At 49.3% G+C, this 26,667-nt stretch overlaps 1 protein-coding gene across 6 annotated transcripts in view; it reads right to left on the reverse strand.

Moving 5' to 3' along the window:
* Positions 1–26,667, reverse strand: part of MGRN1 (mahogunin ring finger 1) — a 50,111-nt gene that overhangs the window by 2,506 nt on the left and 20,938 nt on the right. For 3 of the 6 annotated variants that reach the window (XM_042037087.1, XM_042037091.1, XM_042037089.1), the window contains exons 5-14: positions 20,862–20,979; positions 17,752–17,818; positions 14,775–14,827; positions 12,462–12,509; positions 8,919–8,987; positions 6,856–7,015; positions 5,043–5,152; positions 4,102–4,173; positions 1,592–1,815; positions 479–602 (exon numbers count right to left, since the gene is read on the reverse strand). In XM_042037087.1, the coding sequence (XP_041893021.1) occupies positions 479–602; positions 1,592–1,815; positions 4,102–4,173; positions 5,043–5,152; positions 6,856–7,015; positions 8,919–8,987; positions 12,462–12,509; positions 14,775–14,827; positions 17,752–17,818; positions 20,862–20,979 (1,045 nt within the window). Of the gene's footprint in view, positions 1–6; positions 348–478; positions 603–1,591; positions 1,816–4,101; positions 4,174–5,042; positions 5,153–6,855; positions 7,016–8,918; positions 8,988–12,461; positions 12,510–14,774; positions 14,828–17,751; positions 17,819–20,861; positions 20,980–26,667 lie in introns of those variants that run through there. The other 3 variants (XM_042037088.1, XM_042037093.1, XM_042037090.1) reach the window with 2 other exon arrangements.

Below are 26,667 nucleotides of genomic sequence, written 5' to 3' on the forward strand. Positions count from 1 at the left end.
TGTAAGGAGGGACAGCACAGGTTACTTCTGCAGCTGGAGGCCTTTGCTGTGCCATTCTCCTGCTCTGGCTTTCTCCAGGGAGCTTAGATGGGGCCAGGGCTTGTTCCAGGGCAGGAGCAGGGGGCTGCCCCCAGTGCTGTAGCACCAAAGGCTGGGATGGAGGGGTCTTACCAGCAGTGGGCACTGGAAGCTCCTAAGGCCCAGCTCCCACCCCTGCCCCAAACACTGCTGGGCTCGCCCAGGATGCTGGGGAAGGTCAGCTCTGCCACGGCTCCAGCTGAGTGGTTTTCCACTCCCAAAGAGGTGTCAGGAGCATAGGGAGTGGCTACCTCCTTCCCCATGGAGCCCTAGGGGTAAATAAAGCAGCCAAGACTCTTGGTTCTGGGCAATGGCCCTTCAGCAGTCACTTCCCATGTCCCAGAAGCCCCCCCAAGAGGAGCTCTGGCTCAGAAGCCCCCCCAGCAGAGCACACACTTACCTCTGGAGAGCTGGTCTCCCTCAGGACCAGCTCACCCCCGCTCAGCACCGCCTGCGAGTCAGAGTCCTCGGAGAGCTTCTCCTCATCCTCCTCATGGATTGGGGATGAGGGGGACCGTAGTGTGCTGCAGCAAGAGAAACTCCATTTGCAGGGAGCTGCCAGCACCCTGGGGCCTGGAGGACTTGGAGGCAGCACAAGCCAACTCTCATGGGCAGGAGCTCAGACTAGGGAGCTGAATTCACCAGAGCCTTCGGTATTGGCTACATGGAGAGCAGCAGCAGCAGGGTGGGACAGAGCCAAGTGGTGCCAAACTTTGGCACAGCAACATGAGGCCCAGGTCCCACACTGCTCCTCACACTTTCAGGGCTCCCTTCCCAGGCAAAAATCTGGGCTGGAGCACAGTGAGGAATGCCAGGAACAAACCCAGTCTGATCTGATCTGAACAGCCCTGTATCCTCACCTAAACCCCCCATCAGAGGGCCAACAGAGGAGCCTTCAGACAAGAACTACAGGATCTCAGTGCAGCACTTTGTGCTCTGAAATTCAGCTCACTCCTCTCCCCATTCCTTTGCTACTGAGGAGCTCCACGGAAAGCTGAAACCCAGTAAGGTCTGGACATCAAATGTAAATTCAAGGACTAAGTGCATTGGGAAGGAGACACTTCCATCCAAAGTCTTTACTGTGGAGGTGATGAGGCCCTGGCACAGGGTGCCCAGAGAAGCTGTGGCTGCCCTATCCCTGGAAATGTCCAAGGCCAGGTTGGACAGGGCTTGGAGCAACCTGGAATAGTGGAAGGTGTCCCTGTCCACAGCAGTGGGTTGGAACGAGATGAGCTTTATGGCCCTTTCCAACCCAAACCATTCTGTGATTCTGTGATTAAATTCTCCTTGTTAAAAATCCTCTTTCTTTTGGTGACAGAGCTGTAACCTCAGGTTGAACACAAGGACAATGTCCCAGTTCTCTCCCTGGCACAAGTACCTGCTGGCCTCCTAAAATTCTGAGTTAGCTGTGCTAGCTGTGATGGGACCAGCCAGAGCCCTCTCCTGGCTCCCAGTGCGTGTGGCCACCAAGCTTCAGGACTTGCAAAAGGAGTGGACCCTGTGCCCTGCTGACCTGTCTGGAGACTTGCTGCGCTTGCCCTTTTGGTGGCCACCCTCCAGGGCTCTGTCCATGCCCACAAGCGGGCGGCTGGCGGGAGGCATCCCGTCCACCACCCCGGAGAAGCTGATCTCATCGTACAGAGGGGCCGAGGGGATGGAGGGGGACACCGAGCGAAGGCCGTTCAGCGCTTCCAGCAGGGAAATGGGCTCGTAGCCTGGGGGGATGTTGTCAGAGCTCTGTGGGTGAGAAGGAGGGGGGATGTTAGGAAAATATCACCAGGCTGGAAGCCCCCGGCCCCCCCCCCCCCCCCCAGGCAGCTCATCCCCACAGCCACCTCTCCAGGACACCTTGGCTCCCTCCCCAGCAACAGCCACACATTCCCCTCAGGGCTGTAATGCTGGCAATGCTCCAGGCAAGTTCCCAGAGCAGTGCTTTCAAGAGCTGGGCAAGGAGGGTGAGAAAGCAGGCTCCTAAAAAGCTGCTATAAAGTATGTTTGGATTTTGTCCCCTGAAAGCTCCTCCAATGGATCAGAGACCCTTCCAGCTCAAGGCACATCCCAGTTGTGCTCCCAGCCATGGAACATGCAGCTGTTTCACAGCATCGCCAGTGTCAACAAGGCAGAGCTGAAGGAGGGGAGCATGTGAGATGGTTCTTGAAGCCTACGCCAATTCCATTTCTCCTGTGTCCTCTCAGCTGTTAACACTGGCTCCCTGCACAGTCACCTCTGCTAAAAGGCAGGAAAGGGATCACAGAACCACTAAACCCATAAGGAGGAAGGAAAACCACACCAATTCCCATTCCCTCTGTAAATCACAAAGCTGCCAGTCAAAGCGACCCTTGCAAAGCCATTAAATCAACCAATTTAACTCCAAAAATCCTCCTGATCATAAAGACTGTGGACACAGGGACAAATGGGGTTTATGCGCAACCCAGGAGGCCACAGGCAGCTCAGCCCAGCAAATCAAGAGGCAACACTGCAACAGTCCAGCCTACATTAAACTGAGCTGTTTCAGCCCTGTGTCCTTAAGGAGGTGGTTCTAAGTTGTACAGAGGATGGCACGGTGCTGCTAAGCCTGGCCATGAACCTCCACAGCTTCTGTGTGCCCCATGTCCCAGTCACACAGCTGCAGATGAGCCTGCCCAGCAGCCTGTTCCAACACAGCCACTAATTTTGTGAGCTGAGTGCTGAACTGACTCACCTGTGGTCACTGGAGGACTTAGGTCTGATGGGGAAGGAAGAATGAGTGGCACCTGGGGTCAATCACCGACCCACATTGGTCCTGTGATGGTTATGAGCTTTGAAGATAAACAGCTCAGCTAAACAAGGAATGGGTTCTCAGCTGCTGCCAGCTGTAGGTGGTGGGGCCAAAAGCCATCTCCAAAAAGCCTTTTATCTGCAGACAGCAGCTCAGCTGTGCTATTTTGTGGACAGAAAAGTCAGGGAGACAAACCCCCTTTGAATCATGTTTGGGACTTTTTCTCCTGGCTGTGCAGACCAGGCCCTGAGGGTTCAAAGGCTGCCCATTTGGGGTGCTGTGGTGAAAGCTCAGGTTGCACGGCACAGCTCAGAGGCTGGAGGAGGATTTCCCAGCCGGTAGCTACGACACCTTCACTGAGACACCACTCCCTTCTGGGACACTCACACCACACACCCAGGAACATTGTTAGTCCCTGTGGGAGCCTTGCAGAGAGCCAGAATGGGTTCAAACCTGAACCCAGCACCAGGTTTTCTTCAGACCTGACAAGCCCAGCAAGCCACGTTCCTACAAGGCTGAGCATCTGAGCTGGCTTGAGCAAAAGAAAACCGCAACCTCCTTGACAGAGATGACAGCCATGGCTGTATTTGATGGGAGTAAACAAAGAGGGCACAAGCAGCCTTCCTGGCCTGGGGGCTCCCTCACCTTTCCCCTTCCCAGCTCCTGGACCCCCACGATTGCCATTCATGCTGTCCCCAGCATAGCAGTCCAGTTACACACTCCCAAACCAATTCAGAGGGTCCCAACCAAGACAAGCTCCATCCTTCCTGTTTCCATAAAAGCAAACCAGCCTGTCACAGCCAGTGCTCCTGAATCCAAGACCAGCTCCAACTGCACCTCTACAGCTCAGCACCAGAAACCGCACCAAGATGTGCCCACACCAAACTGCCAAGGGGATGAGGTAAGTGCAAGGAAGCTTTTAGGTGAGCTGTGGGGACTGCAGCTTGTCCACATTCCTATGAAGCTGTAAAAACATCTTGGCCAGGAACCATAAATCAGCCAGAGGACAGTCCCTGAGATTCAGCACCCCTATGCCAAGCTGCTTCCTCCTTGCTTGTTCCTCCACAGGCAAACCAGGGATGTCAGTGATCTTCTGTGCAGGGTGTGAGCATCTCACTGCCAATGTGAAGGATGTGGAGTGTCACAGCCTGGCAGGGGCACAGGCCAAACCCAGCATGTCAGCAAGCCCTTGTGTGTAACACTGTCATGTGCAGGTGACGCTGCTGGCAGAGAACTGTCAAGTGCAACCAGCCGAGTCCACTTACTGTTCTTACTTCCCTTCTAGGCTTCCTGCTGGGCAGGGAGACAGAGCTCACCTTAAGGGGTTTAAAGGGGCGCTGTCAAGAGAAAACCATGTTTTAAAGAAGTTGTTTCTTGAGGTTAGTGACAGGAAGAGACACACAGCATCTCCTCACCTTGCTGCAGGTGACAGCACCCGTGTCCTCCATACACCATGTTCTGCTTCACCACAACCCTCGGGGCTTCTCCACCACCCTATTCCTCAGCCCTAGCTGAAGGCAGCAGAGGGCAGATGGATAAACCCAGCCTTTTTCTGTGACAGTATCTGTTCCCATGAAAGCCTGTAGGATGATTTAGATGCTGTTCTCCTTCTCCTCACTCTAATCTTGGTGTCTCAGCAGAGCCAGCTGTGCAACAGCATTGCTCAGGCAATGAGTTGCTGCCCTCACCACACTGGGGACATGCAACTGGGCCCTGAGGCCACCACAACACTTCCCATCCCACACTCCCTCAGATGCGTGCCAAGACACCCAGGGAAGCTGCCACAAGGAGGCCTGTCTGCTCCCACGCTGGGAACCCCAGTGCCAAGTGCATTTCATCCGTGTGCTGCCACACAGATGTGTGTGCAAGTCCAGCTGGAACCCCTCTGCCCTGTTTTCCCAGCTCCCACCCTGCCATGCCCAGAGTCTGCCACTTTTCTGCTGGGCCAGGCAACAAGAAACTTTCTCATCCTGAGGTTTCTGTGGCTTTGTTTCCTCCAATCCAGTTGTGTTACTAACCCATGGCAGTCTAGCAGGTTGATACAAAAGGCGACACTGCTTGGGAAGCCCTCAGTGGAGGGTCTGACCAAACCTCCTGAGGTCCCAGGGCCCCCAGCCATCAGGCCAAACAACTCATGCACCCACCAGCCGCTGGCTCAGGCTGAGACCAGTGCCCAGGCTTTGTACAGGGGTCACCAGGTACTTACAGAATGCTCATCATGGTCCACACTCTGTGCCAGGACAGGGCTGAAGGACACCGGCGACAGAGCCCCTGGCTTCTTCCTCACTGCCCGGATCTGCAGCAGGGCACGGAAGGCTAGGAGAGAACAGGAGGTGGTGACTGCACAGCCCAGCAGGGCCAGGCCATGCCAGAGCTCCTCACCTTGCCACAGACACACTGTTGGCATGAGGGAGCTCCCCTGTGCACGGGGAGCTGGGCCATGGAGCACTCCAAAGCCAAGTGATGGGGTCAGGCTTACAGTCCATTGATCTACACAGGGAAGGGATCAGCTGGCTGAAAAGTCTGGGTACACAGAGCCCTTGTGGAGAACAGGCACTGCCTGCCCCAGTACAGTCATGGACAGGGTAATTCAGGTACTGTACAAGTGTAGAGGCCCAGAAAAGTTCCCCTAAAGGGTAGGTCACAACACCACAGTAAGAAAAACATGAGCTCGGCCTCAGGAGTGCACTGCATGCTACAGGTTGGGTGGGGGACTCATTAAAACCCCTCTGGGTTCCTTCAGGCCCCACAAACCTCAGCCCTGGAGTCCAGCTGTGGTAGTGAAAGGCTCCAGCTGGAGGATTAGTGGCTGTACTCCTGCCTGCAGCACAGCCACCCCTCAGTCCTCCCACCACCACAGCTTTGATCTCCACTCCCTGCAGATCTCTTCTATCTTGCAGATCTTTAATATTGTTTGTTCCCCTGTGCCAAGGGCGCAGACATCTGTTCTGATGCAGCTGTGGGAACTTGCCAGGCATCTCCCTAGTTCTTGTTGCACTCAGCCCCTTCAAGATCAGCCTAGAGCCAGAGAACAGAGGTACAAATCTATCCTTTCTGCCTCTGCACTCCCCAGAAGCAGATTCCCAGGAAGTCTGAGATGGGGGCATTTTCCAAACAAATACAACCCACTCCCCTGCAGCCTGCAGATGAGACAATGCTGTTCCTGTGTTTTATGGTGTGCTACTTATAGTGAAGGCTGTCTGGCACTTCCTCTGGTGGGATCTTGCTTTTGGTTACTGCTCTTTGCCATGTTTGGACTGTCTGGACTTAATTTCTCAGGCTGAACATCCGTCTTAGGCTCTTTATTTCTTTTCCTGAGAATTGTCAGTTAGAAACAATCAAATACATCAGAGACCAGAGGGTAAAATACACACTCTGCCTCTTCCAGCAAAAACACAAATTTCTCAAGGGCCTCCTGTGCCTCTGTGCTTTTGAGAAAAAACACAGAATTCAGCAAATGCTGCCTGAGTATCAAAACATGTATTTAATTTTTTCCATCTTTTGAGAGCTGAGCAATGCAGGGGTTAAGCAAATCCTCCTAACTCCTGGCAGAGCAAAGGACTCTAAAGCGACTGTTATCACATCTCTGCCTCCTGGTGAAATCTGGGTAAGGTTGTCAGAAGGAAAAAAATCATGCTATGTACTTGGACAGCCCTCCAGTGGTGCTGGCTGCTCTCTCAGCCAGATACCCTCAGGATAAAGCTTCTCCATCCCCTCCTTTGGGGTATTTTCCATCATCTTCACCAAAACACAACAAGTGCTGACATGGCACAGCCCAGAGCACCTGCACCTTCAGATCCACCCCAGGGAGAGGGCGAGTGGCCGGGGAGGCACTGGACAGAGAGCCATTCTCCTCTCCTGTCTCAGGACATTTATTTTAGGTGCTGAGAATCTTCAGATGCCAGTGAGAGCAGCAGCACGTGCGATGCTGAGCCTTGGGGAGGGGGACATAAAAGAGGCTCCTTCTCCCAGCCTGCACTGCATTATCAGGAGCCTGGGAAGGGGCATGGGGGACTCACGGAGCCTGCAGATGGGGCAGTTGTTGGCCTGGTAGCGCAGGGTGTCAGCGCAGGAGTTGCAGAGGCAGAGGTGGCGGCAGGGCAGGATGAGGGTGTCCCGCAGGTCCGACAGGCAAACCACACACTCATTGCTGTTGTCACTGTTCTCGTCGTCTGAAGGCTGCAAGGAGAGGCAAGAGGTTGGCATGGGAATGGTGGGGGCTATGCCAAACTGGCAAGGGACAGGAGCCTGCAGGAATTTCCCACCCAAAAGTCTGTGGAAATTCTCTTTTTGCAGCTCTCGGCAGGGGTTTCTCAAGGAGAGCAAGATGTAGCTCACACAGCCCTGCTCACACTCCTTCATCTCAGGGCACTGCACTGTGAATTCATGGCAGAGTTGTCCTTCCCCAGAGGGGACCTGTTTTGGGGCAGGGATCCCCTTGACTGAGGCTGACCAGGAACAAGTTCCTGCCTCCCATCCTGGTGGCTCCAGGGTCAATAGGGAAGTGAACTCTGGCAACTCCAGCCTTTCTTCCCCACAGAGAGAGCAGCCCCAAAAGGAGCTGTGTGCTGCCTGTCATTCCAGCCATGTCTAGCCCAGCATCCACAGGTCCCTGAGGAAGTGAGTGGTTCTCCTGCATCTCCTGTGCTGGCACAAGCTCTGATGCAGCTGCAGGAGAACCAGCCCAGGATGCTCACCTGCCCACAGCTACCCTGGTAAAGGTGTGCACCCATTCAATGTGAATGTGCTTTGAACCCATCTTTCTCAGAGCCCCACAAATTGGATCACAGCCACTGATCAAGCTGGGAGGAGAAACTCACTCTCCAACCATAAGACTGACACCAGAAAACTCCACAGTCTCCCCAGTGATGTCACAGAAGTTGTGTCAGAGCCCACTACGATGACCCAGGATGGGGCACCCTCCACCTTCACCTGGGGCCCCTTTGGTCACTGGGGCTAACACATGCCAGACCATGGGCAACCTCACTGTAAACAACAATTGTGCTGCTGCCACATCCTCACCCAGCCTTTTTTTGGAGGGAGAGCAGGCTCTTTGCTGTCCCACTCATGTGGTTTGCTGAATAAGGAAGAACAAAAATGGCCCCAGGCCACTTGTCTGATGGGCTACAAACATTGCTGGATCAAGAGAATCATCACAAGACCCCAGAAGGCCCAAAGAGAATCCTGTTAAATAGATCTTGTGCAAGAAAAATTTTAGAAAAGATTTCTCCCTCCTGCCTCTTCGGGTGCTACGTGTTGGCACAGGCAGACAGGGATCACAGGAGGCTCTGGGCAGGACACTGGAGAGGAAATCCTGCTTGTCTTGCTCTGTGGCTACTCCAGGGTTTGCTAATCATGGACTCCACACCCTGGAGCAGTGTGATCCCGAGGCCAGCACTGGGTGGCCCAGTCCACAGCCCAGGTGGCAGCAAAGGGCAGCTCTACAAAGGCTAAAGGAAGAATAAAGCAGTCACATAACCTGTGCAGGGCTGTGAAGCAGGCTGGGATCCAGCAGCAGCTCCTGCCTCAAGATGGGAAACGTTTCTGGTTACGCATACACATCCCTTACGGGTGCTGTGCTCCCTCCTGCTGGGGAGTGCAAGAGGAATGCAAAAGGAATGTCTCTGGACACTGCAAACCCCAGAGAGCTCAGTTCTCTGAGACACTACAGGAACATGCAGAACCCCCAACCAGAACATGAAGGAGCCATGAGAGCAAAGCACAGACACCAGGCATGACCGCCTTGACTGCAGAGAGGCAGCAACACTGGCTCTGTACAAGCCCTAAAAATCAGTGCTCTGACACACCCCTGGGGCACTGATGCCCTTCTCTCCTAGCAATCCTAGCCCTGGGAACATCCTCATGCTGCCCAAAATCACCTCAGCACAACTCCACTGACTGTTTGGGCCTGACACCAGGAATGATCTGTCATCCCTGGGCTTCTTTGGTGCCTGCAGGAATGACATAGACTTGACTCTGGGAAGCACCTCCCCATTGCCCTGACAATCCCCATCGTAAAGATCAAAAGCAGAAGATGCAGGCTGGAAACCCCCAGCTGGGGGAGCCTCCTGGGCACCTTTACCTTGGTCTCCTGGTTGTTTTTGTTCTCGATGCCATAGATCTCCTGAAGCAGGTAGCTCACCCGGTCAACCTAGGGGAGAACACCACAGTTGGAGTGACAGCTGCTCTATCCTTGCTGGTTTATGACCACCTTCCCTCCCTCCCTTTGTCAAATGTCCATGTTGCACTCAGAGCTCCCCCCTATAGTGACATGAAAAAGTTAACAGAAACAAATATTGCAAAGGACAGCTGGGAAGAATGAGTTTCTCCTTGCTCAAAAAGTAGAGCCCATCCTGCCTGGTCTGAGCAGAGAGTAACAAAAATGGCTAGCTGGGCTATCAAAATAATCTAAAAAACAAGTACTCTGCTTGTCCCAGACATCTAGAGGGAAAACACACCCATAGCTCAAATAATCCAGAGGAAAGCAGCCTTCCACGGTCCTCTCCTCTGTGAGGTCCTGCTTAACTTTAACCAAGATGAACTTCCACCCATTTTTACAACCTCAGCAGATGGCCTGTGCCAGCAGCTCCTTGCTGGCACACCAGTGGCAGCACATCACCTCCCTGTTCATCCCCTGGCAGCATAAGGTAAAGCTACTGAGAACAGACAAACCATGTCCCTAAGCATGAGAAGCACTCAAAAAATAACTCTACGTTAGTGCAGTGTCATTTACTGCCATCCCCAGGCCCTTGGTGGCATCTCTAAATTGGGGGTGTGGTGGCAGAAGGTGCTTGAGGCACAGGTGGAAGTCGCTCAGAGCCCCAACCTGGGATAACTCCAAGCCATGACTTCTGCAAACTGGCAGGTGCCTGCAACCCCTCCCTGAGCAGCTGAATTACAGCACTGAGGCAGTCAAGATTCAGTCCTGTTAAACATCTTTATTGATGATCCGGGTGAGGGGATCAAGTGTACCCTCAGGAAGTTCACAGACAACACTAAGTTCGGTGGGAGTGTTGATCTGCTGGATGGTAGGAAGGCTCTGCAGAGGGATCTGTAACACCAGGGGAGGCTCATTTCTTCATGGAAGGGGTTGTTAGACATTGGAAGAGGCTGCCCAGGGAGGTGGTAGAGTCACCATCCCTGGAGGTGTTCAAAGATCGAGTGGGCTGCGTGGCATGGTGGTGATCAGTCACAGGTTGGAGTTGATGATCTTGCTGCTCTTTTCCAACCTAAATGATTCTGTGATTCTGTGATCTGGTGCTACACAGCAGCTTCCCCAGAGCAGGATGTGTTCCTCCACAGAAACCCTTGCGACAGGTAAAAGGGTTGCAAGGTACCAAACAGGCAAATCTCACAAACATGGGGAGGAAATGCTTTCCTGCCATCTCCTGCCATGTCCAGCTCACAACACGCAGAGAAGCCAAGGCACCAGCACCCCGCTGCTGAAAAGAGCTTGCCAATCCCAGGACCTCTGTCATTTCCACGTCTAACTGGCCTCTCTCCTCTCCTCTTGTCACTGCTCAGAAGAGGAGTGGCTTTGCCATGGGATTCCAGTGCCGCAGAAGATGACACGTGCCAAGGTGGGGGCAGGAGCTGGCTGTATCCAGCCCATTTGCCAGCTCAGAATTGCTCTGAGCTGGGACACAGCAGCGACAACAAACTAATTCCAGAATCTCCCTGTGTAACTCAGTGTGCAGCTCACAGACAATCTGTTCTAGGCCTGCATTTCATGGCAATGAGATCAGCAGTTGGACTGCTGAGCAAACCCCTCTGCAGCGGCTCACAACTCACCCAGGAAGTTTGGGAACAATTATGTGGGAGATGTTCTTTTGTAACTTGGCATTTCAAAGAGAGCCTTGTTCCAGCATCCTGACTCTTCAGAGGATCATGATGAGTGGCAGTGAGTGCAGAAGTTGTCAGCCCAAAGCATAGAAGAGGTCAGGAAGAAAGAGGCCCAAGTCTCTGCAGGAGTCTGCGTTCCTTTTGACTGCTTCCCTCTAAAAATCCTGAGGAGCTTCTGTCCCAGTAGGGAAAGGGTGAGCAGTGCAACAAAGCTCTTACTAGGAAGAACTCCAGCTTTTCAGAGAGGGAGTAATTAAGAAGGAGTAGGTGGTTGTACACAATGCTTCACCTTCATGCTTCTCCAACCCATCCCTGACACCACGTCATCCTTGCAAAGGCTTCCGTTGCTATTTACAGCCTCGGCAGATGCACATGGAGCCACTGGCCAAGTCCAGGTCATGTTTTTCTGCTGATCCATCTGTTTATATTCATCCATGCTGACTTTCTTCAGACAGGTTGGTGCTTAGACTTCAACTGATCTCAGCACAGAGCAGTTCAGCTCATGCACTGCTGCTTCCTGATCAATACCCACAAAAGGTACCCACAACCCTGGCAATGGCAGGGAGGGAAATGCAAAAGAAAAGCAGGGATGGCAAAGAATGTACAGTGTTATACAGATGGTTTACTCCAGACATAGACTCTACACCTCTGCTCTGTGCTCGTAAGGGTGAGGATGCTGTTTCAGTGGTGCTGTGTGTTTTTTCTAACAAGAGCTTCCTTCTATTTCAAAAGCCACAGGAGAGAACTCACAAGCATTACATTTTACAGACTGCCAACAAAATAGAAGTACCCACAGCCAAACACCGAGTGGGAAGGTGACATGCTCTGCCAGTGAAGACAGACAAGCACACACTGTTTCACTGCAGGAGTCAGCTAACCATCCTGCAGTAGGGTGGAACTTCCCTGGACAGCACCATTCCCAGCAAAACCCTCCATTTTGGGAGTCTGGAGTGCTGAGTGGAGAAGGGTGCACACATTACCTTAGAGTGTACAGTAACCCAACACTGACTTACACCATGTAAGCAGAGGTTTAAACATAAAAAAATTAACTGCCCCCCCCAAAAAAAAACCCCTCCAGTGGGATAAATTAGTGGCTTTTCATGAGCAAGTCTGAGGACAAGGCATGTGTCTCTGCACAGCCTTGGTGAGGCAGACAGAGAATTACCAAATGCCATCTTGAGCTATGATTACTGATAGTGCTTGTAGCTCTTTTCTGACCCGGGGACTGGAATTAACATCTTAGAGCAAAGAGTGTCTTACTAAAGTACTTAATGACCTTCTTTGTAGTAAAAGGTACTTAATTCAAATCAGAAATCCCTAGCTATCAAGTAAGCAGACAAAGTGAAACTCATTTAAAGCTAAAACACAGCACATAGCTAAAGCTGAGAGGATCGACCACCAAAATTTCATCTCTTTCTTGAAGGCATTTCAAGCTGATCCTTGCAGCAGAATCACTACCAGATTTCTTTTTAGAAGCTGAAATTCTTGGCAATTGTAGCAGTTTGCAGTTGCTGATGTATTTCTGGCTATGCAGGACTGGATGCAACCCCAGTCTCGATAAGGCACTACTCAGCTTCTGCACATTGCACCACACCAGGATGGGGGACGAAACGGCAAAATTAAGGGTTGCCAGCACACTGCTGCCTTTGCTTGTGATATCTGAGCTAAGGAGGTGAGATCTCAGGCTCTCAGTGAACACCAAACCTTCCCACTGGGTACAGCCAGGCACCTGTGGGACACCAGAAAGTCTTTAACCAAGAGTAGACAGGAAACAGGTACTTACGATCTGCTTCTGTTTAAGCGGTTTCACAGAAAAACTGCCATCAACGTGCTAGCAGGGAAAAAAAAAGCATTAAATAGATGAAGTATACAAATCAGAATTGACTCATTTCAGAGATGTGTCTGCTAGCTAAGGGGAGGTGGGGTGTGTATCAGCAGGACAGCCTGGATGGCAGTCCCTCCCAGCAGAGTTAGTGGAACAGGGTATCAAAGCGCTACTGGTCTGCTCCAGTGCAGAGCCAGATGGACTTGGCTCAAGTTAAACCTGGCTGAAGTGGGTCAGAGCACACACAAAACTGCCCTGGCACACTGGATGCTTTCAGGTTGCAAGCAGTCCATCTGGGTGCAGACACTTCTTCAGCCAGTCCAGCAAGACTTGGCAGGGGATATTTGTTAACACCCTAAATAACATCAAGTGACAGAGTCACTGAAGGCCAGCACCCTGACAGAGCAAGGGGGCTGCCATGAGGCTGAGAACAAGGTTTGCCCACTGGATAGAGTCAGAAACAAGTCCCACGTGCTCCACATCCTCAGAGCTGCAAGCCTTTCATTGGCTCAGTGGCAGCAGGCACAGCTGGAACAATTCTGTGCATGCCTGGTGCCAAAATTAATGATGGGAGTAGTGTGCCAGTTCTACTTTCCACATCATCCACAAGGGCCACTAAACTGAAAGAAACCAACTCCCCTGCCACAGCCTAGAGAGCAGCAAAGGAGACTCAGGGGATGCTCCAGTAGGTCCTGTGAACAGCTGCAGATCTGCATCTGTTTGCTGAAGGAGTCTCAGAAGGAAGGGACAACAACATTGCACCCCAGACAAAACAGTCCTGCTTTCATGCAAACAAGTTTCTGCCTTTGGAGGAGCTGCAAAGTCAGATTACATACAGGATCAAGGTTATCCTTTTGATCTTAAAGATACATACAAAGAGCAAGTTACCAAGTCCTGCTGGTCTGTCTTCCCTCTGAACAGCTCTGGGGATCAGCAGCGCTCATTTATCAAGGACCTCCCCTGGATTTATGGACCTACACTTCAAAAGCTGCAATTACTCTAAGGATGGGGAATATATTTTAACCAAACAGGGAGGATGAAGAACTCAACATGTACTTTGCCTTGTGACTTTTTATTAAAAGGAAGATTTTAATCTTGTTTTAAGTATTCAGCGGAAGATGAGAGATAAGAAGTGGCTGAACTATGACTGAAGGATTCCAGTGTGTTGTTCTCTCACATCAGCCAGAGGAAACTACAATTATATCCCTGCCCTGATCCTAGGGGTGCTGCAGCTGACTCCATCTCATTTCTGACAGATGTCCAATTGCCAGGAGTAAAGCTACCTACAAAGCCAATGCTCAGAGCAGCCTTTCTAAAAGGGGAAAACTCATTTTCTTCACAGACCAAGTCCAACAAAAAAACACCTAGAACACTTAGAGCATCTTCCAGCCATATGGCTGCCTTAGGACTGACTGTGCTTCCCATGCCCTCTGACTCAGCTTGTCACCATCCACATTATCTACCTCAGAGGAACAGAATTAGGACCTGGCAGGAACCAGGCAGATTGAGATACAGAAGTCAGCCACCTGCCAGCTGGGAAGTGGGGAATTTCCAACAGCACAGCACTGATGCTGCTCCCCTCTACATTTCCAGCTCTGCTGCAGCACCTCTTGCCTCACGTCAGCATGTCACTCCAAGTATCACCTGCCGAGGAAACGTGTCTGCAGTATTACCATAACCAGACACAACAGGGTTATGCTATGGACAGGCCCAGTTATAGATACTGCAACTGTTTTCAGGCTCCAGTTACCACGGGAAGAGAGTTTGTTATCAAGGCTTGTGCATACAGCTTAGCCTTACCATGTAGGCAGGGGTCAGTTACATCAAGCACACCACTCAAAAGCAGTGGAGCTCAGTCTTTACAGATGCATCCCAGTCCTTCCAAGAGGGCTTGGTCCTGTGCATAAACTCAGGCCTAACAGTGGTGCAGCAGAGTCTGGACACAGCAGATCCAGTTCTGCAAAAATCATGAGGCCCTGGAAAACTGCATGGCAGCAGCCAAGGCCAACACCTTCCACCCTCCATGGGAACACACCCTCTCCACACACAGGAAACCATTCCCTGAGTGACCAGCTCAGGTACAAATGATAATTACAGGCTGCACAGGAGCTGCTGTAAATGATTCTTTGTACTACAGGAGCACCCAGGAAGCCCAGTCACAGGCCAGGACTCTGCTGTGCCAAGTGTTATATAAATATAAACTAATGACCTGTGGAAATGTTTACATACACAAGAACAGGAACAGAGGGATAAAAAAACCACCTCATTTACCTTTTCAAATGCAGCCAGAAGAACATGGGCATGACCAGTGACCTCAACCACTACTGCAAAAAGAGAAAGGGCAGACCTGGTTAAACCTTTGAAACAGCACAAGCATAAAAGTACCCCGAGTTGAATTTTAGTCCATTGACAATTTCTCAGCTGCTATCTGTTCCATTTTCAGCTTCTCCTGCATTTAGAACTTTTCTTATCTTGTCATCAGGTTGGTTCAGAACAGGGCAAGAATAAAAATTTGCTGGGCTCTGTGGTAGGCCCTACAGAACCATGCCTTCATTGTCCTGGGTGCTCCAAACTATCCCACTTCATTTGCAGAGGTTGGAAAGGGACAACAAAACAAAGCACTCGGTGCAATTCTCCCATCGCCTCAAATTCCTGGGTTTAATTACCTGAATTTATTACAGAGCTATCTAGTTTAACAACAATTGGCAGCACTTCCAGCCCTGTTACTTATCACTTTATTTCAGTCTAGTCAGACATGCTTATGAAACATTTATTTCTCATACCGACTTCAGCCACTGAAACATCTCTGTCCAGTTCTTTCCCCAAAGACAAGCATTTTCCCTCTTCCAAACTTGAGGGTTCCCTCTTAATCCCACAGCAATGGGAAGGGGCTGTCAGAGGTTTCAGTACTGCATTCCTGGCTGCCTCAGCAAACAGAGAGAAGAGGAGGCGAGGTACAATCCCAGTCTCTCTCACTCAGGACTCCGAGATTCTGTTCAGCTCCAGCTGGTTGGATCCTTTTCCTGAACCCTGTTCAGACTCATCATATGGAAATGGGAGACAGAGTTTGTGGAGGAGTCACAGAGGGAATGGAAGGCATGGAAGCACCTCATCCTGCTTGGAGTGATGAGGGCTGTGCTCAGCACAGGCAGGAGAGCTGGTGGGCAGCTCTGCCTGGAAGGTGCAGCTCAAGGAAGCAACTCCTGTGCTGTCTAAAAGGGAAAGGAACTCCACGCTTCCTTTGGGCTCCCAGAACAGCAGAGACAACAGAGGAACCATACCCTGCACTATGGCACACAGACCATGTTTGGAAACAGCCGTATGTGAGAGAGGGGAGATTTGCCTGCAGATTTGCTGGGTAACTGAGGCTGGTCGTGGCAATTTGGGTGGAACCAGGAACACAACGAAATGCAGAAAAAGGGGTTAAAACTGGGAATTCATCTGCTTGCTCCTCCCACTGCCAGCCAGGAGCAAGGCTGCTCTATCTCTCATAGTAAAATAAAAAAAGAAATTCAGGTCCCTTCCCCCTGTCTGAATGGCCAAGGAAGAGGTAACAGAATCCACACCCTCTGTGCATTCCAGGAGTGTGTGTGTGTGGCCAGAGTGGTGTGACCTGCTCTGTGCAGCACCTTTCCTTCCTGTTCTGTGCCTCTCCCTGGGAACAATCCCACTGGCAGCAACGGGACAGGGCTAACACTGCAAGCCACGGCAGAGCTCAGTCCAAACCAGCATCTCCCTGACTGCTATTTTAATTTATCATTCAACCTTATTTAACACAAGCGGTTCCAGGCCAACTGCAATTTTCCAGGTGCTCCAAACACACCAGGCCAGCTCCTTCCAGTCCCATCACTTAAAAAAGGAATCAAAATACACAACAATTTCCTCAAATCTCGCTCAAGTGTCACACATTTTTGTGCTGATATTCTTTCCAGGAGGGGATTTAAAAGCAGCTCGTTTTCTAGGTTATTAAAATAGATGGGAGTTCACTATTGGCTAAGATTGGGCATGGTATGTGCATAAATGTATGCTTCCCATACTGCCTCCTGTTCTATTTTTGATCCTTCTAGACATGCCCAACATTAGAGAGAACAAATACCTTGCCAAAAGTTCCACCAACAGAGGAAGGTGTTTTATATTTATGGTCAAGAAATACACATATATGTCGATATTACTAACAGTGCCTGAAATCACTAAAAACAGATGCTCTTTAGAAGTAATTTCCTTTATGTTGCACTGTGCTTTGTTAGTCACACTTTAAATTGGCTTATTCAGTTCTATTTCTGTCTGCTTGGAAGACTGTAAAACAACGTAATGAGTTTCTGGGCTTTTTCACGTCTACAACGTAAGAAACTGAGCAAGTGACTGACCTGAGCAATGTGATCAACAATGGATTTTTTCTTTTCTAATTATCTTAAATTTTGTGCAGAATGTGACAGAAGTGAAATGCTGATCCTGCTGACCATAAAACCCCCCAATTTCAAAGAAAATGTGACTTTCTTTGTGCCTTTTTCATTGCTGACACTCCAAATGAGCCCAAAAGCACACACCCCCTAAGGGAAATACCATGTAAGGTGAGTATAATCTAAAAGTAATAATCTAAATATTCACTGGACTACCCTCTCCAAAGCAGCAGTGTGCTTTAAAAATAATCACCAATTAATCATAATTACTAATTATGATTAGTTATTAATTATTTTAAAATAATCAACAATTATTTCTCCTCAAAGGTTATGTTCTTTCACAGTAACCATTCAGCATCCTCAGAAAAAGCACAATTTTAAACTCCTGAATGAAGCTGCATTTGCTTGAAGAGGGGCCTGAGTATTTTAAAGCCATTTCCTTTTCTCTGCTGATTTCCAGGCTTTTAGGAAGACAATTTACCCCTTCAAGAGAGAAAAAAGACCAACTTCCCCCTCCTTGACCTATAAACTCCAAAAGAAAAACCCAACAAGCAAGGAAGTCATTTGCTCTAATTTGTGTGCCTGGCACTGGTGGCAGAGCCAGGAGCTCTCCTAAACACTATTCCCACACTAAATAGCTGGCCATTTTTCCTGTAAAAAATGGAGACTATTTTTAAAAGTATGTTTTTTATGTGGTTAGCTTGGCCCTTTTAATAAAGGGAAGTTATGGTGAACTCCTGAAATATTTTTATTCTGCAAAGGGTCCCCAAGGAGGCCAGTCCTGAAGGGGTCACATAAGCTTAGAGAGAGCCAGGAGAAAACCATGGGAGCAGAGCATCAACTCTTACCATCCCCTTCATCCACCACTGCTCGGATGACCACAGGGAACACGCCACGGTCCAAGTCAAAGTTCAGCTGAGGGAAAGAAATGAGCTGAGGTTACACAATTCACACCAGACTTGCCTGAAGACAACACTGCAGATCATGTTAGATCAATGAAGGGCCCTTCTGACAGGTCCCCAGTCTCTGGTCCCAAAAGGACACGACAGAGCAGGAGGATTTAAAATTCCAGGCACCAACTTTAAAAGGGAGTCAACTACAACACACACACATTGATGTGGCACTAAACACCAGCTGTGGATAGCAAGGCAAAGGATCTCGGTTTGAATTTCAAATGGTATTTAATTCTCATTAATTCATGTATCCTAAAAGTCTTCTGAATGATTTGTAGGACAAGTTTCTCAAAATACATCCAGTGCCACAATTTTGCTTATGTACAACAGGATATATTGGTTTTAGCACAGCAGCACATTGTGCTCCCAACACCACAAAGAGACCCTGGCTCTGGTATGAAGTTCCTGAAGACATAAGAGGAAAATCTGCAAAACTTCAAGCTCACACAACACTTTAAGGAAACACCAGACTGATTTCCATCTCTTGGCATGTTATGAAATGCAGGTCCCTGACCTTCTAATTGGTGAGAGTGAAAATTTGAGTGCAAGGGAAACAGTCTCAATTTCTCCCTTTGCCCTACACTTCATTAAAGCACATCAAAAGCTCCGTGTCATCTTAGAAATACAAGGAAAAGGCAACCTTATAAACACTGTCCTATGCCAGGAATGGAAGTGGCTCAGGGACTGGATTTCTGCTGGTTTTGTTAATTACTGACTTGGAGGTTTTTGTCTCATCTCTTGCCAAGACTGAAAAAAAAGATGTCATTTCACCATGATGCTCCAGGTAGTCTGTTTTCAGTTTCTCCATGAGAACTGAGACCCAATTCCAAGTGCTGCAGCACGGTTCAGACAGTGCTTTGGGGCCACAGCCCCAACATCATTTGCAGCCGGATTTGCTCCAGTCCATCAAAAGAGAAACCATTTGAAGGCAAAGTCACATCACAGAATCGAGGTTGCTTTGCCATATAAACTCTGGTGTTCTCAAACAAAAGGCCTCTTTAAGGCACCATTTCACATTCATTTTTAGGGTTCTGAACACAACGGACTCAACACAAGCCATAGTCTATAATTTCCAAGCAAATCAGTAAATAAAGAAGATAAAATAAACTTTTATAAAGCCTTTTACAGAACAACCCAACATAACATCAGTTTCCCTTCTTCCCCAGCCAAGACCTATGTCATATCCGAGTATTACACTAAGCAAAAATATGAAATAAATCCGGGGGTTTTGAACAAGACCAATAACAAAGCTGGAAAGAAATCTGAAATGTCAGTTGTAAACAGCTAAGACACTGCCAGCTGTCTCAGATAAAAGTGCTGCATTTTGGTGGCCAGTTAGGAAGATTTAGGACAAGGACCAATATGTAACACAGAGCTGACATGGGAGGGGAAACTCTTTGGAATTAGTGCTTGTTCCACATTTTTTCCAGCTCCAGTAACACCAATGAAAAGAGAGGAAACAGAGGATGCAGCAGAACAAGCAGAGAGCTGGAAACCCACTTTTCCTTTAAGCTGTCAGAGGGATATGACTTTAGTACTTGAGTTAAAACCTTGCTGACAGGAACAAAAGTGAAAATTAAGCTTCTCAATTCTTTAAGAATAAAGGGATCTGAGCTCTCTTAGACAACAGAAGGGATTGAAAAGCAGCTCTTCCAGGCTTTTGTAGGCTGAACTTGTGAAATCATCTATTGGCAGAGAAGCCAAGACATCAGGAGACCAGACTCTGCAGGCTCTTGGTAACCACCATGGCATTTGTTAAGGCACGGGACTGATTATAGTTGTAACTGTAACTTCAGGACAATAGCTATTCAATCTTTCAAATACATGAAAGATTACTTTTTTCCCCCCTATTTTTTTCTTTTTTCTTATTTTCTTTTCTTTTTTTTTTTTTTAATAGGTAGAGTTATCTACCAGGGTTCACATATGCAATACACTTGCACAGGCTTGGGTCAGGAAATGAACACCATTATCAGTGTGCATTTGCTGGGAGAGGGATCCACAGGAACAAATACATTAGCAGCAGCTACAGAACAACTACTCTGCCTTTGAAATCTCTTATCACAGTGCTGCACAGAGCAGGGGAAAGACCAAGGCTTTCCTTCCCTGTCCCATGTGCAGGGGAAGCCCTTGGGTCAAAGCTTTAAGGCTCAGAAACCTGAGGGTTGCTGCCCATGTTGGAATTTTGCAGATACCAAAGATACCAAAATTAACAGAACTCCACAAGTCTTGGTATGTAGAAAAGGCACAAAGCTTAATTAAAACCAAGCCCTGGTCTGTTTGCAGTTATGGGTTAAATTAAGAAGAGGGAAACGTTCTCTTATTCAGCATTGATGCACCAGTGTACATCTGCCCCAGAAGGAGAATATCCCCTCACAACACTGTACTGCTACAGATAACAGTGCAGGATGCGGCCCTTTAACAGAACAGGACTCTTTCAGAGCAGTGGTCTCCAAACTATTCTGACTATTCATCCCATCAGTAACGTTTTGAGCACATATTCCCAATATGTGTGGGTTTTTCATCATCTACGGGTTATATACATGTATTTCTGCAGTCCTTCCCACACCCCAATGAATTGTATTGCATGCACCTCACTTTGGAGACCACTGTACTAGAGGACCACCCAAAAAACCCCAAAATCTTCAAACTAAAATCCATGAAAACAGACATCATGACAGACATTTGTTCCCACAAGCTCTTTGGCTGGCAGGGAGAAGAAGGCTGAGGAAAGCAAGTTTTCCATGACAAGCTCCAGTGTCAGTCTCTGCAGCCTCCCTCCTAACTCAGCTGATCAGTGATATCAAAAGTCACTTCTCTGGATTTTCTCCCAGTTGGCCTGATCTGCCTGCCAAGTTCCCATACTGCTCCTCCCAGGGCAGTACCCACAAAACAGAGAGAAACAGGGAGAAAGTGTCTTCCAGCCATAATTTCATGGCACTAAACAGAGGCCAGTGCTTCTGGGACAACAGGGTGTGGAAAGAAGGGGACACTGAGAAGACACTTACCTCATCATCCTTCCACTCTGAGAAATCAATCTTGAAGGAAGGCAGGGAGAATTGCTGGCTTACCCCTCTCTTGTAATGAACCGTCTCGGACTGCAGAGAGGGATTCTTTGTGCTGTATCTGAAGGAAGGGGGAGAAAGAAAACTCGCTGTAACAAACGACTGCTCCCTGCTCGGCTTTCACTCCCACCCGTCGGCCTTTCAGGAATCACAAGTGGCAGCTCTAAGGGCAGAGCTGGCAGGGGCTGGCAGCCATTCAGTGGGGACACAAAGAGGGATGGGAAAGGTCAAAGCAAGAAGGTGAGCACAGGAAAGAGAAAGCAGCGCAGACAGGCAAGGTCTGATCATGTCCATACTGACCTGCCTGGGTGTTGGAGTACAGGGGGGTGTAGCAGCTTGGCAGAGGCCTGCTCCCTAAATCCATGGCATAGGCAATGCTGGCTTTAAGCCCAGCACAGTCCTGATTTCTGCAGGAAACCCAGGAAGAACGAGCTATGACCTAACAGTGGGAACACACAACTCAGCATGGTGCTGAAAGCTCTCCCGTGCCTCATAGGACAGCTGTGCAGTGGGAAACGCTGCTTGGCTTCCACCATCCTGCTAAGACATTCCAATCCACTCCTCAGTTCCTCCTGTGCTTCCCCAGAAGTGTTGCAGGGCTACCAACACCACCTGAGAGACACCAGCCCTCCTCCACGCCAGCCACCCAGACAAGAGTCACAATTCTTCCACTGTGTCAAGGCTTGTCACTGAAACACCAGCACTGCCAGGCTGGGATGAACATCTGGAATGGGACCACAGCTGCCATCCACCATCTTCTGCACCCTGAGCCCACTTGGTGCTATCTTCCCCAGGAGACATTTCCCTGCCCGCTCCCCCTTTCTGGAGGGTGATGTCTTGAGCCAGATGTGACAGCCTCTCCCAGTTCTGGCACAGGAGAGGAGGCAGTGAACCCCAAAGCAGGGTGGGAACATCTGAAGCTGCCTTTACCACTAGAGCCTGTATTGTCAAATTACCAACTGTGTTCAGAGCACACTGACAAACTGGAGAGAAAGTGAGAGATCCCCTGCCCAAGAGACACTGCAGGAACATCCTCCCTCAGCACAGTGACAAGACAGGCTCCAGCTCTACAAGAAAAACCTCAGCCTTTCTCTGGAAAGGTACAACAGTTCCTGCACCCTCTGAGGATGCAGAAGGCCAAGTGTCACAAGATCCACATTAAATGCTGGAAGGTCGTGACAGAGGGCAGGTTCACCACGTGCAATCTGCTCTTCCTGCCAGGGCAGGTGCATTAAGTTATTTATGACAATACCCTCAGAGCCCATTCTGTACTTGTGCTGAAATTGTGCTGCTTTACTAGAAGGTCTCACTCCATCCTTTGCATTTCAAGCATGGTGTGGGAGAGATCAGAATGACAGGTCTTTTATATGTGAATTACAGAGCGAGCAATTGAGTGAAGTTTTATTTACTGAGTTGTCAAGCACAATGAATAGAGCAAGCCTGTATCTAGCTCCTTTTGTGGCAGTCTCAAAGCTTCCCAGTTCTGCAGAGAGGCACAACTCTCCCTCCACAGCTGGGAAAGCAGGGGATGGAAGAGTGACTTATCTAAGGTGACAGCAAGTCAGGAACTTACTGGAAATAAAGTGCAGAGGAGAGAGTGGAGCTGGGAAAGGGGTGTAAACATGCTGCTGCTGAGTGCCAGGAATGCTGGAGGACCTGCATTTACAGCACCAGAAACCCAAACTAGGCTATAACAGGAAAACAAATAGCACTGTTCCGAGGAGGACATGGCAGAATAACACTCACATTGACTTGCTGCTCTCGCCATCCCTAGGAAAAGAAATAAACCAGGCACATAGATTTTCTGAGCTGAAGAGCAGGACAAAATTATTAAAGAGGCTTCCCCAACTGAGCTTTATGCCTCAGACTGTGTGACTGCCTGGCCCCCATTGCCAAAACACATCAGACTTGGATCTGAACATTCAGAGAACTCTGGACACCTCCAGTCAGCAGCCAGTGGGCTGGTGAATTCCCTGGAAGTCTGATGACCCCTGATCACCCTTCCAAGGTGATGCACAGGTTCTCTGCACAAGACAACACTCCCTGTGCTACACAGGAGGAAAACTTGACAAGCTGTTTCAAAGCAGATATCCCGCATATCAGGGTCTAAGGGGCTTCTACCCATCCCCTGCCCCTTTGGGGATTCAGTCATCTATTCCCTGCCTGTGCTGCTGGGGACTCACAGCAAACAATAGCAGAGAAGCTCCATAGGGCTGTGCAGATGTGTTACAGAAAAAGAGAGCATATATCAAAGAATAAAAGACAGCAGACAAGCAACACGCTGCCTCTCTCTGCATGAAGACTGGAAGCTGAATGTTCGGGCTGCTGTTGCTCAGACTGCACTGGGCCAGGCCTCCATCCAGAGGAGGACAAAACCACCTTGTGACCACTGGCAGCTCAGGACAGTGGAGAAGTGAGGAGGCTCTGTCCTATAAAGTTTGGACCAAACAGAAATCCTCAGTCACATTATTCGAAACCTGTTTGTTCACTCAGGTACCCCTGACAGCACGAGAATCACAAGCAACCTGAGGTACCACACTGCTGGCTGCAGCAGCAGCCCCCATCAGGGTTCATGCAGCCCATCTCCTTCCATGAGCTCTATGACACACCTTTACTCACAAAAAGCAAACTTTACACTCTGCACTGACTCCTTCTTCCCTTGTGTCAAACCCTTCCACCCCAAAGCCAGCTGTGTATCAGAGAACCTGCATTCTGAGAGGCCCTGTGAATATACTCCAGTGATTTTTGAGAGAACAGGAACAAACTAAGATTATTCCCCAGTCTCACTGTTCCTCTATCAGCTAAGAAGCACTCCCTGCCTGCATGGAGAAACTCAGTCTGTGGCACCTGCAGACCCTAAGTAGCTCCCAAGACAAAAGTGTCATGCTAGAGTTTGGCTAAGCAGAGTTAAACTTTCGTTGCTACGTGCTCACTGGGGTGTTTCCCCCTCTCCCTCATCCCTGGTCTGTGCCTGGGGAAGTTCTCAGCAGGGCAGCAGTCCCAGCTCCTGCAGATTTCTTCACTGCTGTGCTCACATTCAGCTGTGCCTGGTACTGGGGCTGTCTCGGGCAGCCAAAGGACAGTTCCTGTTCCCACAAGCACACTGGGACCCTGGACTGAGAAGTGCCACACAAGGATCCTTGCCAGGCTGCCTGACTTACACAGAGCACTGTCCAGACCCCATTCCTCAGGAAAAGCAAGATGCACGGAGCAATGCTGCCCCTAGGTAACACTTTTGATTAGAAATGGCTGAAAGAATACGTGCTTTGAAGAGCCTGTGGACAAAACAAGAGTCCTCTTTCTTTAGTAGCAGCTACAAATTTCATAGCAATCTGCAGTGAACCAAGGACAAGGAGAGCTTCAGATGGTACTCAGGAAACAATTCTGCCACTGCCACAGGCTGTGACTGCCTGGCAGGCTCCATGTCCTGTTACAGGTGATGAGGAAGAAGCCAGACAAGTTCTGCTGGTGTTCAAAGGGGACAGGAGATGATGTGGAACAAGTATCCTCTCCTCCTCTCTCTCCCACTTGCCCACTCCCATTTCATTTTGAGGCAGGATCCCACAGGTCAGTTTTTGGGGAAGAGGGAAGTTGAACAAATGTTTCAACTCTAAGTGATTTTTACTGATAAAAGAAACACTACCAAACCACAGGAAGGCCATAGCCCTGGGTCTCAGTCAGAATTAGAAAAGATCCACCCCAGAGAGGCTCCCACAAGGAGTTTGGAGGTTAACCACGTGCTAAGACACTGCACTGCAGTCTCTGAGAGTCTTCTCCTTCCCTCCTGCTTCCTTCAGGACAGAGCTTCCACTCCAAGCCAGGCAAAGACAACCCCCTCTGCATGCAGCTGAAACCCCAGTGCCCACATCCCCCTCCAGCCCCTGCAGAGCTCTGCCTCCAGCTGCTGGCAGCACCACGCTCCCGGCTCCAGCCAGGCTTCAAAGCTCACACAACAGCTACACAGAGAGGCACAAAGGCCACAGCTCTTAAGACAGACAGAGGGTTTGTCTGCTGGCTGAAATCTATAGAATTTGGCTCTCCAGCCTGTGAACTCTGCACACTCCAGTGTTCCCTTGGGGGCTGGTGTGTGCCTGGATCAAAGCTGTAAAGGCTTGTTTCTAGCAAAACCCAGCACTTGCCTCTGATTTCTTCACACAGAAGAAACCTCTGCACAAAGAATTCATATTAATCACCATGGCCAAAAGCAGCAAGAGCACCTTTCAAAGGCCCTGAACAGAGAGAGGCTATTAAATAACCAAAGGAATATCTGAGTGCCTCTGTCTCCTGTGCAAGCTTGAATGAAAACAGCCGTGCGCTGAGCTACCCGTTGCACTTCATTTTGTGACCCAACTCCTCAAACTTCCACACACACAGAGCAGGAAATCACTGCAGTGTCACGTCCCCCATCAGCTCAGAAGACCATGGGAGGAGGTTTGGGATGAGTGTAGCAGGCATTGCAAAACAAACAAGGAAATGGGGTTTATTTTTTTAATATATCCATTTGCACATCAGCAACACAAACAGCACAGCCCTGGAAAGAGCAAGGATTGCAGAGCTGGACTGACCTATTTTCATTCTGTTTTCTCTTTATATTGAGAAAATAGAACTTGGCAACAGCACTGGGATACGGGAGAGAATCTTTTCTGTCCAAAAAGGAAGATCTCTTTCATAAGAATAGGCTGCAAGACTCAAACCTCTCACGTCATATTTATCATGAGTTCCTGATCTGCCTGGATTGCTCATGCCTTCAGAACTGGCTCTTTTAAGTGCTTCCAGCTAGAGGCTTGGTTTCACTTCTTCCCCTGAGGAAACAACCGCTGCTGTCATGTTTGAACTGCGCAATCCTTCCTGCTAGTCAGCAGGACACCTACAGTTGGAAAAGTCCCAGGAGCCCTCCTAGGAAGAGGCTAATAGTGTGCACATCCAGGATTTTGCCAGACAAGGCAGGGATGCATTCACAGAGCACTCATAAAAAGAGAATACGAGTATCTCTGCAGCCTGCTCCAAAAACTTGTGTCACAAACCAAGGGTATCTAAGGTACAAACACATGGAACCAGTTACTGCAGGAGAAGGCAGGCTACAAACAGGAGTTCTTTAACTATTCTCTATGAGCTGCTGCCAGCCCTGCAATGGAAACGCAATGCAGAGTTCCCCTCCTTTATCTGGAGGGAAATTACATTATGGGCAATCACTAGTGAGTAGCTGAGGTACAGCTCGCACACCTTTATGTTCCTCCCGATTTCCAAAACTCAAGAAAAAGGACACAGCCAGAAAAATAAACAAAACTGAAGATACTGGGGGTCTTGAGCTGTTCAGAGGCAGGTCAGTGTTAATTTCCTTGCCATTAAAGAGACTCAGGCATAGGTAGATCTCTGTTACCCTTGGGCTGATGCATCAGCTCGTCCTCTGGGAACTGATGTGTTTAATCTTTAGGGTGAATTCTCACCACAAAGGAACCAAGCAAAAGACATTTCAAAGGTGAGAGGAGCAGTCCCCTCCAGATTTAAATTCCTCATTCATCCAAAAGGCTTCTACAGATATCTGCACTAGCACCAGAGAGTGCAGGGTACCTTCCCCTGGGCATGGGGCTGCAGAGGTGAACACACCTTTATAATCATCAACACAATCACCTTCACCAGACCTTGCTGGTAATTTGTGGTCCCACAAAAGTGATGACACAGCTCCCTGTGAGTTCAACAGTTCAGGACAAGAGGCAGGCAGCTGTTGGGAGCTACGTGTTCCCAGGAT

The sequence above is a fragment of the Corvus kubaryi genome, unplaced genomic scaffold (genome assembly GCF_017639235.1).
Source record: "Corvus kubaryi isolate FWS band 111438036 unplaced genomic scaffold, C.kubaryi_AGA036_p1.0 37387, whole genome shotgun sequence".
In the NCBI taxonomy this organism is placed as follows: Eukaryota; Metazoa; Chordata; class Aves; order Passeriformes; family Corvidae; genus Corvus; species Corvus kubaryi.